A 12112-nucleotide genomic window follows, 5' to 3' on the forward strand; every position below is an offset into this window, starting at 1 on the left:
ACCAGGGAAGCCCGCAACTCCATTTTTAAAGAAAAGTGAGGTCATGACTATACTGATTTGTTTTTAAGTTCCCACTAAACAAAACACTCCTAACCAATCTTTACAAACGCAGACACACAAATATATAATAATGAAAAATGAAACATCACAGTTATAAAATCTTAATCATCTATTAAGTACATCAGTATAAAAATTAATGTAGACTTTCCCTAGCAGTGAATTAATTAGATTAACTGATGCTTAAATTCAGTGGGCATTTTTACGTTGGTTAAAGCGTGAAGATTTTTGGATGAGGAGCCATTTAAACTAGTTTACATGCCAAGATCCAACTAGTTTAGAATAAACTAGTTTTATATTTTACTTCTCTCCTGTTGCTATTCAGCCCTGAAATGGCTGAAAGAACATTTCTAAACAAGGTTTTAGATTTATGTTTGTTCATTTCTTTCCATTTTTTTTTTTCATAGAAAACAGCAAATTGCTATGGACTTTAAACTGAAGAGCCATGCTGGAAACATCTAAAGTAAGTAAAACATTATGAAACCAGTAAACCATAATTTATACCCTTTTATGTGAAGCCTTTTAAGAGCAAATGAATCTCACTGGGAATTTTTTCCGTCAGAAATTATACCACTTCTATCTGGCAAACCTGAATCAATGAATCTTGTCAAATATATTGCTCATTTATACAACTGGATGCCCTAGAGATATCTTTTAAAAGGCCTTTTGATTTATTCTATAGCATAAAACAAAGATTTGCATTAAAAGTGTACAGTGAGGGTTTCCCTGGTGGCACAGTGGTTAGGAATCTGCCTGCCAATGCAGGGGACACGGGTTCGAGCCCTGGTCTGCGAAGATCCCACATGCCGCGGAGCAACTAAGCCTGTGTGCCACAGCTACTGAGCCTGCACTCTAGAGCCTGTGAGCCACAACTACTGAGCCCTCGCACCACAACTGCAGAAGCCCACGTGCCCTAGAGCCCGTGCTCCGCAACTAGAGAAGCCACCGCAATGAGAAACCTGCACACCGCAACGAAGAGTAGCCCCCGCTCGCTGCAACTAGAGGGAGCCCACGTGCAGCAATGAAGACCGAAAGCAGCCAAAAAAATAAATAAATAAAATTTAAAAAAAAAAGTGTACAGTGAGATGTACCTTTTGGAGTTCAAACCAAAATCTGATAAGGTGAACATTAGATGGAGCCTTCCAATCTAATTGCAAACTAGTGCTCCCTGGAACCAAGGCATGAGGTTTCTCTGGCGTGTCAAACGTTTCCACAGTGACAGGATGACTCTCCGTGCACCACATTTCCTCGGCGTGGCAGGCCAGAACCTTTTTGTAGAAAAGAACAATTGCTTAACTTTTCTAGAACCTTGCACTTGAGAATGGCAATAAAAGTACCCAATATACTCGCCGTACTTTTAACACATAGAGTTTTCCACCAGACAGTCTAGTAACAAGGAGAGAGAGCCTCCCATTTGGATAGTCACTTTGCCTTAGTGGAGTCTCAGGAATGGGAGCCAGTTGAGAGGTTGCCACCTGATAGCGGACTGCCTCTTTCGGTCCATTTGGCTTGTGAGATTCTCTCCAGGATATAACGAGGCTGGTGTCTGACTGCACGCTTGTGTTAATGAGCCAAACCGCCTCTGGTACTGAAATAAATAGCAGTGCACAATTAGGCATGTTGCAACAGCACTGAAAGATGGAAAGAAGTAATAGGGTCTTGATTGAGGAATAGGCATATCATGTGAGCAGAATGAATGACAGATGTTCCAAAGGAAAGCCAGCCTCCTCCATAATGGTAAGTTAACAGGCTGCCTGAAAGGCTCTCGCTTATTTTTGCCTAATGACTAAGTCATTCTCTGGCTGCCGCTCAAGGATATGGCCAATGATGAATAATCCAATTCGGGTGAGTTTTGTGAATGGCATCAGAGATGTGTGAAAGAAATGGCCTCCCCTCGTAATAATCGCCACCTCTTACAACACCTTTTCAGATTCTAAATCCACTTTCTTTAAGGCAATGATGTTATATTACTTTACAACTCAGTAGCCTTGGTAAAATTCGCATAGAGAAAAGGCTTGGCTTTCCTAGGTTTCACCACGTGTACAGAGACCTGTAAATACATGGGAAGAGAGTGACACTGTGAGGTGAGACCAAACAATGTGTTTCCAGACACATAGAATTGATGATGATGTTTTGCCATGTAGTTGCTTTTCATTTTGATGGGATATTTTCCATCATCTTCTGGTGTTCGAGTAAGGATCATGTCAACAGAATATTCTCCTAGAAATACATTTTTCTTATTAAGCTTAAAAAAACTCACATAATAAAGATAACTTAGCATCCAGATAAAAACCAAGTATAGGGCTTCCCTGGTGGCTCACTGGTTAAGAATCCGCCTGCCAATGCAGGGGACACACGTTCGAGCCCTGGCCCGGGAAGATCCCACATGCTGCAGAGCAACTAAGCCCATGCACCACAACTACTGAGCCTGTGCTCTAAAGCCTGTGGGCCACAGCTACTGAGACTGCATGCTACAACTAATGAAGCCCACGCACCCTCAGCTCATGATCTGCAACAAGAGAAGCCACCGCAATGAGAAACCTGTGCACCACAGCGAAGAGTAGCCCCCGCTCGCCGCAACTAGAGAAAGCCCACGCACAGCAATGAAGACCGAATGCAGCCAAAAATAAATAAATAAAATAAATAAATTTATTTTTTAAAAAACCCCAAAAAACAAATATAGGCACACACAAGCACATATATCACAAAATTCCACTCTAGAAAATCCCACACCACACCCGTAACTCACCTCCACTTTTAGTTTTTCCCCAAATCTCTTTTCCCAGAGGTAATTGTTCCAAAGGATCTGAATAATAATTCCTTACAGCTGTCCGTATCACATATGTTGAAAATGGTTGTAAACCTTCAATAAGGGCTATACTCTGCTGAAATTCCTGTAATTAATTTTTAAAAATCAGTGTCTTATTTTTTGTACAAACGGGGAGAAATTATTTAATCAAAGAGAAAAAAACTAAAAGACTCAAATATTTTTAATTCATCTTTAAATCTTGGATCATGAGTGACAATCTTCACTGTCCTAGTCTGCCCAGAATGTCTCCAAGAATAAATGCCAAATGATTGGCAGCCTCAGTCAGTTGTGACATAATCATTTCACTTAGGAAGCTGAATTCCCAGAGCACACCATCTCATTAGCGTTGCATTAGAAATTCAGCAGGAAGGTATTGTAAGGATGTGACACATCTGTGAATACAATAAAAGAATAAGCTACATTATCTAATCATTCTCAGAAATAAACTTTAAGAAACTAAAAAGGCTTTCCTTACACTAATGGTTCTCAATTTTGGTTACACTTTGGAAACATCTGGGAAGTTTTAAGAAAATACTGATACCTGGGTCCCACCCCTAAAGATTCTGATTGCATTGGTCTGAGGTGAAGCATGGGCTCAGAAATTTTAAAAGCTTCAATGTGCTGTCAAGTTTGAGAACCACTCACTGCCTTTGGCCCATATTAATCATTATGAAGACAATAAGAGATAAGCTCTAATAAGAGAAATGACAGAAACCCAATCTTGGTCAGCCAAATGATCCAATCTGTCTCTGAAACGACTCCTGTTAGAAATGTGTAAAGAAAGGTTAAAATAGACAAAATTTTAAAATAAAATAAATATATATATATATATTTTGTGTGTGTGTGTGGTACGCGGGCCTCTCACTGTCGTGGCCTCTCCTGTTGCGGAGCACAGGCTCCAGACGCGTAGGCTCAGCGGCCATGGCTCACGGGCCCAGCCGCTCCGCGGCATGTGGGATCTTCCTGGACCGAGGCACGAACCCGCGTCCCCTGCATCGCAGGCGGACTCTCAACCACTGCGCCACCAGGGAAGCCCAAAAATAAATATATTTTTTTAAAATAGACAAAATAAAGGAAGTTACAAGAATCAGAAAGAAAGTATATAGTGCTTAACCTCCAATAGATGATGGTCAATTTCACCTTTTGACTTGATTATAAAATAAGCACAAAGAAAAATACTGGATACATACAATTCCATCTCAAAGACAACTGGAACACCCAGGCCAATGATGGAATGAATTGTCTCCATTCATTCATTCAAGAAATATCTAGTAATGCCTATACAATGCCAAGTAGTATCTAGGTGCTAGGAATACAATGATGAATAAAAACGTAGTCTCTGTATAACAACACATTTCACAACATATAGAAAATAAACAAAAATATAATGTACAATTTTTATATTAGCTACATGCTATGGAGGAAAGGTATACAGAAATGTTCTTTCTGTCCAGTTCATTTCTTACCCCTCAATCTGCTGGAATGGCCACAAAAACAAGTCTCTATCACTTTCTGGGGATAATTAGATAATTAGGGAGGGAAACAAACCCAGCTCTTTTAGGACACTCAGGAAACAGTCACTATAAGGCAATCTACCGACTGATTAGGGTTAATATATTTCCTTGAAGCTTAACTTACTCGTAGACAAGAGACTAGATAGAACACAGTATATTTTTGTTTTTTTTACATCTTTATTGGAGTATAATTGCTTTACAATGGTGTGTTAGTTTCTGCTTTATAACAAAGTGAATCAGTTATACGTATACATATGTTCCCATAACTCTTCCCTCTTGCGTCTCCCTCCCTCCCACCCTCCCTATCCCACCCCTCCAGGCGGTCACAAAGCACGGAGCTGATATCCCTGTGCTATGCGGCTGCTTCCCACTAGCTATCTACCTTACGTTTGGTAGTGTATATATGTCCATGCCTCTCTCTCGCCTCGTCACAGCTTACCCTTCCCCCTCCCCATATCCTCAAGTCCATTCTCTAGCAGGTCTGTGTCTTTATTCCTGTCTTACCCCTAGGTTCTTCATGACATTTTTCTTCTTAAATTCCATATATATGTGTTAGCATATGGTATTTGTCTTTCTCTTCCTGACTTACTTCACTCTGTATGACAGACTCTAGGTCTATCCACCTCATTACAAGTAGCTCAGTCATCTGTAAAAGTTAGCATCACAGTGTGTTTCAGAACATAATATAGAAAATACTATGGCTGAGGATTTATATCAAAAAAAGGCATCTTGTGAAAAGACAAAGACAACGGGCTCCAACCTTACCAGCATTCTATCTTTCAGTTCAGAGCTGTTCTTCCTGTCATTTACTTCTTTGTAATAAAGCAGGTATGTGGGAGTGGGACTGGTGATGCCATCCCACATGTGGTTTGTCTGGACAGGTGGTAATCTGATTGTGAGGCTGGTATTAGTGGTGTTAAGTATAGTTGGCTCTGCAATATCTGAAGCTAGAGACAGAAATGCTCTATCTAAAATAATAATAAAAAGATTAAATATATACACATGTACGTACAAGAGAAACAGCAGATTTATCTAACATCAAGGATAATATCATATTTTCTTTTTATTTAACTGACAAGGTATGGTACATTGGAGTGTTGGAAATGTTATTCAGGACAGGAAGACACGTTTTTTTTCATACGTTTTGAACATGTTAAACGCCTGGGGAAGAGTGCAAAATAACTGGTAATTGCTTACAATTTCCAGCAGATGGAGCTAAACTACCCTTAATTACGTACCTAGACAGTGAATAGCAAAATAAGTTGACCCTTTTTTATTTTGAAGAAAGTAATGAGAGCATTATATCAATCATATTTTTCAATGAATTCCGATTATGAAAACTGATGTTATCTTTAGGACTTTTATTTCTAGGGATATGCGTGTGTGTTCAAACTCAAACAGATATTGCATGGATTTTTTAAATCTCTTAAATGAATTATTTCACCAAAATATGCACTCAGTTTATTTATAAGTTCTCCCATGTTTTCATATTGTATAACTTACGTATTTTATAACTGAATACATTTAAGCAAAGAGGGTTTATTTTACTCATTTCTCTCCCTCTCTAAGAGGAAATTATACTGAATTTAGAATGACATTGTGACTTTAATGGCAGAGAGAGCTTGTGAAAAAACTCAGAGACCACTTTAGGTTTGAATGTCACCCATGAGGCTATGTAGTGCTGTTTTTGTTTTTGGTTGGTTGGTTTTTATATTTCAAACATTTATTTTATTATGACTCTCAGCAAAAAATATATAGTCAGTTCTGCCATAATGTGATACATGCATTCCTAAAAGTCATTGCATTATACAAAACCCAGAGGATGTGTGGGGAAAATAGAGTGAAGGGCACAACACTAAAAAACTTCATGAGTGACACATAAAACAAACGAGAGAAACTTAATAAAAATGGTAGCACAAATGTACACGTTAAATGGTTGACATATCTAATCCTATAATACATAGGCATTTTACCTTGAAAAAGACCTGAAATGTTATGCAAAGCTTTTTGACACCACTGGGAGGTCTAAAATATCATCAGGGGAGAAAAAAGACAAAAAGAAGGGAAATTATGGGACTGAGAAGACAAAGAGGATAGACAGAGAGAATGACAGGACAAGGGTTTCCCATGTCTAAAGTAGCCTGCCACAGCCCAAGCCATGTATACAGATAGAGATAAATTGTGACCCAGGGCAAACAGCAATCACAACGTGCACCAAACCGTGACCGTCTGGAGCAATGCTGAGAGCACAACGAAGAGTTGGAGGGACAGCCCTGGAGGAGGAAACATTATGAAATTTTCCTGACCCTAAACTGGGAGAACAAGCTGATTAAGTATGTGACTCTCTTACCTGGAAAAGGCTGCAGAACTGAACTGTAAACCAAGATATGCTTACTACTTAGGGCCTCCACCTGGGACAGGATGGCCCCATTGCTTTTCTTTGCCTGATAAATTTGTGTGCTGTCCTTTGCTGTGGAGATCCAATAGAGAAATTGTCCATCCACAGTCAAGCTAACAAGCATTTTTCCTGTTGATGAAAAACAGAAAAGAACATAAAGAACAAAATACATAGCTGACATTTTCTGCTCTAAGCAATATGTGAAATCCTTTTTCTATAGCATAACTGAGAAATTTTGAATCTTTCTGTTATTTCAATATGAAAAAATAATACCTTAATGTCCTTAGCCTAAGGATTTTACAGATATTTTCTCATTTTAGCTCCATATCAAGCCAACAAAGCAAATACTATGATTATTAGTCTCATTTTGTATAAGTGGAAACTGAGGCTTCGAGGGGTTAAATAATTCCCCTCAAGGCCACAAAGTTCGTCAAGGGCAGAGCCAGGATTTAAAGCTTACCTGTGTGATTCCACCCCAAACAACACCAACTGAAGGGAGGTATTAGCTGAGGCACAGGGCTCAGCGCCTTGCTCAGTATATTTATCAATGATTTAGAATGAATGCATAATAAACAGATTTATCAAATTTGCAGATAATACATGATTCTTACTGTCACTAGTACATTCAGTCTCTGACTTATTCAAAAATATCACAACAGAATCGTGAAATGGATTGAAATTTAATAGCAACAAATATAACATCCTAAATTCAAGGTTAAAATTAAAACTGTAAATAAGGAATGAAAGAAATTCTGGCTTAATAATAGTTAACATGAAAAAGACTATGGGTTCTTCAAATGGCAGGCAGCCCAAAGACCTGATGTCACTTTTAGCTGCAGTAAAAGAAGACCTAGGAAGTCACAGGCCCTCTGTGCTGACCAGAGCATACTGAAAGTACAGTGAGTCCTTATGGGACAACATTTAAGAGAACTAAGCAGCTAGAGCGAAACCTCAGGAGGGTGAATAGGGCAAAGAAAGATCTAGAAGTCATACCACCTAAGGGGTACTTAGAGATACTTGAATTTTTTCCTCTAACGGAAGTGCTTAGCATGGGCTCTGGCAGCTGTTCCCACATAGTTGAGTCGCTATCATGTGGAAAGTGATTGATTTATTCTTTGTAAATTTAGAAGTCAGAACTCAGGCCAATGAATGAGAGGAATGGGGAGAAAACTTCCGCTAAACATAAGAAAAATATCTAGCGTTTAGAATTGTGCAAAAATTAAACAGACTTCCTTATAAGGTAGTAAATTGTTTTATAAACAGGTGCTCAAAGAAGGCTGTTTTGGTAGAGGGGATTTCTTCCAATATTATGTCAGCTAAATGATCTCTAAAGTCATTTTAATTTTCTAATTTTTGGATTATGGATTTCAATTGTGGCTTCATGAAAGACTGACTAGTTCTATAGCTATAAAATAATGGCCCAATAGATAACTCTTGTGTATCAGATGTTAAAGAAAAATTATTCTGACACTTGTTTAAATGGTAAGGAAGACTTTAATCAAGGCTGTTGCAATATTGCAGTAGGGGAGGGAGATGTGCACAACTCCAAATACAACAAAGAAAACTGGGGGTTATATCCAACAAGCAGAGGGAGAGAGCAGTCAAGAAAATTACTAAGAGGAGACATCAATGGGAGGGGGATTCTTGCTAAACTGGCCTCATAGGATTTTTGGCCAAGAACATCAAGGGTGGGGGTGAAGAACTTTATCAGATACCAAGATGAGGGATTCTCTCTAAACTGATTTGGCAAGATTCTTGCTAAAACTGCACTCAGCAAGGATGGACAGGGAAGACCAAGTTTGAGGTCTAGTTGAGAAAAGGGCTCACAGGAGCGTAACTAAAGTTTGATCCAGGAATTCCCTGGTGGTCCAATAGTTAGGACTCTGGGCTCGGTGCTTCCACTGCAGGAGGCACGGATTTAATCCCTGGTTGGGGAACTAGGATCCAGCAAGCTACTCGGCGTGGCCCAAAATAAAAAAAAAAAAAAGCAATTAAAGTTTGATCAAGGAAAGGGTCTTTGTCACACATTCAACAGAATCAAGTTATTCTCCTAATAAGGGAAGTTCAGAACATTATCTCCACTCTTAAGCCCATTGAAAGTACATTGGAATTGCTTCTAAAAGGCTCTGGGGGCTTCCCCATTGGCTCAGCAGTTAAGAATCCACCTGCCAATGCAGGGGACATGGGTTCGAGCCCTGGTCCAGGAAGATCCCACATGCCACAGAGCAACTAAGCCCATGCATCACAACTACTGAACCCACGTGCCACAACTACTGAAGCCCGCGTGCCTAGAGCCTGTGCTCCACAATGAGAGAACAGCAATGAGAAGCCTGCGCACCACAAGGAAGAGTGACCCCCCACACACTCGCCGCAACTAGAGGAAGCCCACACACAGCAAGGAAGACCCAACGCAACCAAAAATTAATTAATTAATTAATTTAAAAAAAAAAGCTCTGGCTGGTATGTCAACAAAACCATACATAAAGTTACAACACACAGACACACATACATTTGCAATTTCAAAACTTTACTATATAAACCAGCAATACCCAATATCACTTTTTTAAAAATAAATTTATTTATTTGTTTGTTTTTGGCTGCGTTGGGTCTTCGTTGCTGCACATGGGCTTTCTCTAGCTGCAGTGAGCGTGCAGGGCCACTCCTTGCTGCGGTGCTCAGACTTCTCACTGTGGTGGCTTCTCTTGTTGCGGAGCACGGGCTCTAGGCACGTGGGCTTCAGTAGTTGTGGCACGTGGGCTCAGTAGTTGTGGCACACAAGCTTTATTGCTCCATGGCATGTGAGATCTTCCCAGACCAGGGATCGAACCCGTGTCCCCTCCACTGGCAGGTGGATTCTTAACCACTGCGCCACCAGGGAAGGCCCCCCAGTAGCACTTTTGATGATGGAAATATTTTACATCTGTGCCGCCCAATACAGTGACCATTAGCCGCTGTGGGTTTTGATCATTTAAAATGTGACTAGTGTGGCTGAGGAATTAAATTTTGAATTTTATTTAATTTTAATTAATTTAAACTTAAATCACCACACGTGATTAGTGATTGGATAGTGAGGACTAGACCCTTAAGAATATATGGGGGTATTTAGAGTGTTTTTTTTCTTTTGCAATTACTCCTAATTAGAAGACTTCCAAGTGACTTTAGACTTTCAAATATTTCCTCCACAAGATTGTGAATTTCAACAGATAGACCTGTCAAGTATTGACCAAGTCATGCTGAACGTGGAGGCAATGAAATCATCAGCATGGGGGTGGAGTACTGGTGGGAAGATCAGGGATGCCGTAGTTAGGCTCAGTTTCAGATACCAGCTCCTCTATTAACTATGGCCCTTTGGACAAATTACCTTTCTCAGCCTCAATTTCCTCATCTGTAAAATGTGGATACTAGTATCTACTTCACTGAGGTGTTTTGAAGATCAAATGAGATAATACATTTAGTAGCCTGCTTAGAACACATAGTTGAGCTCAATAAGTTGTAGTTCTACTGTTAATTATAAAATAACAACAAAAAAAACCCCCCACAGATCCAGAAAATTATGTGAATGCCTATGTACAATTTACCTGAAAACAACTTGAATTCTACAAAAACATTTGGCACGGTCTGGAGCAAATACTATATATATATATATATATATATATATATATATATACACACACACACATATTCCTTTGAGTATAGGTTGAATGTAACTCCTTTTTAATGGGACAGGAGGGGCTGCCATTATTAGTGAAGATCTACTACACACACGAGTGTCTTACCAAGCAGAGCAGGCATGATGATAACCTGCCAACACTGACATCCTTCCAGATCCATTGCCCAGATCTCTTGCCCCTTGACAAAGTATATCCGTGGTTTCTTTAGGTCAGAGGTATCAATAGTCATTGCTCCACTTAACTCGAATTCAGTCACATTGCAAGAACATTGGCTTCTTCCATTTGGATGGTTTCTGGCTGGGGGTTGCAGAATTCGGTGCAAGGTCTGGTTGATAATACTGTAGTAGAACATCTGAGATCCAAAATCAGAAACTTCTGTCCAATACAGGCGACTATAGGAACAAAAGGACACTCCAACTTAATGAGTAAAACATATCATTGCAAATATCAGTTTCTAATGAAGATCAATCATTTCTAATGATTGTGGGGACAGATGCCACCTTTAAAAAGAACATGTCCCAGTGTTCAATAACCTTCTGATGGAAGAGATCACAAGAAGTCTAGTTTGTAGCATTTTCCAATGATTTCTCAATAAATGTGTTTGCAACGAAAGCCTTGGACTATAATGACCTTAGGCATTGTATTAAATGGCTCATTACTGGCTCTAAATATGAAACATATTTGCATACTTTTCATCAACACCATCTCCATTCCCTTCCTCTCAAGTTTGTTTCTGTTTCTTAATACTAGTTACCAATCTAGTTTCAAGATAGACTATAACCATGCTTATGGCACAAACAAAATATAACTCTTCAGCCGGAGAAACTGCTATTCAGTTGCTGAATGGAGGCCTTAAAATTAATCTCATAAGGACATTAATTAAAGATGGATGAGCCCAGAATAGCATTTACTATGGAAAACATGCTTCCTTTCTATCTCCTGCTCATTTCCTGCTGCTGTCTCAGTCCCCTTCTTGTCCTTACCAACTGGGGATATTATTAAATTCACTGGTATAAAAATATCCTTTGGTTTCCCTCTGGTAATTAACCTAAGTTTAGGTTAGTGGAATTGTCAGTATGGATTAATTTTATATATTGGTGGTTGTAGGCTCATCATTTATATGTAGAATTACTGTAAGTTAACATCAAGAACATTAAGTATCTTACTGTCCCAACATTGACTCTAATATTAAACCAAAGATACTACATTAAATATGTCTATGTCTATTTCATCACAATAGAAACAGACACTCACGCTTCACATACCTTAAGAAAGGATATACAGAAAAAGAGATTATTGTTGAATTTCTGTTGCAAATTTTCAGCTTCCTGGGATACTTCACCTTGTTTTCAAGATCTACATCAAATATTTGCATTCCATTTTGTGATTCTTTCAGCACAAAGTAGAGGTGCCTTGAAATCCAGTCAATTGTAATAATTGTGATATCAAAAACCAGTGCATCTCGGAAAATCTTAACAACAGGTAGAAAACACAGCCAAGAAGATAATGCTCATTTTCTTCAACTCTGAGGACTTTTTTTGTAGTCACTCGATTTCTTATTTACTGCACTTCTCTTCTGTAATCCAAAATCTCGGTAACTCTGGACTGTGTGCCACTGTAACACTGGTCCTCTTCTCACATTGTATATTTTCCCTGGTTAATT

The 12112-nt window shown here is 39.1% G+C and overlaps 1 protein-coding gene across 2 annotated transcripts in view; it reads right to left on the bottom strand.

Annotated features, from left to right (window-relative positions):
• ROS1 (ROS proto-oncogene 1, receptor tyrosine kinase) overlaps window positions 1–12112 on the bottom strand; it is a 112042-nt gene that overhangs the window by 41962 nt on the left and 57968 nt on the right. Inside the window, exons 25-32 of one of the 2 annotated variants that reach the window (XM_033867350.2) lie at window positions 11715–11920; window positions 10555–10841; window positions 10102–10104; window positions 6731–6907; window positions 5146–5348; window positions 2807–2951; window positions 1413–1645; window positions 1149–1325 (exon numbers count right to left, since the gene is read on the bottom strand). In XM_033867350.2, coding sequence (XP_033723241.1) covers window positions 1149–1325; window positions 1413–1645; window positions 2807–2951; window positions 5146–5348; window positions 6731–6907; window positions 10102–10104; window positions 10555–10841; window positions 11715–11920 — 1431 coding nt within the window. The remainder of the gene's footprint in view (window positions 1–1148; window positions 1326–1412; window positions 1646–2806; window positions 2952–5145; window positions 5349–6730; window positions 6908–10101; window positions 10105–10554; window positions 10842–11714; window positions 11921–12112) is intronic. The other variant, XM_033867351.2, reaches the window with a different exon arrangement.

The sequence above is a fragment of the Tursiops truncatus genome, chromosome 12 (assembly GCF_011762595.2).
Source record: "Tursiops truncatus isolate mTurTru1 chromosome 12, mTurTru1.mat.Y, whole genome shotgun sequence".
NCBI lineage: Eukaryota > Metazoa > Chordata > Mammalia > Artiodactyla > Delphinidae > Tursiops > Tursiops truncatus.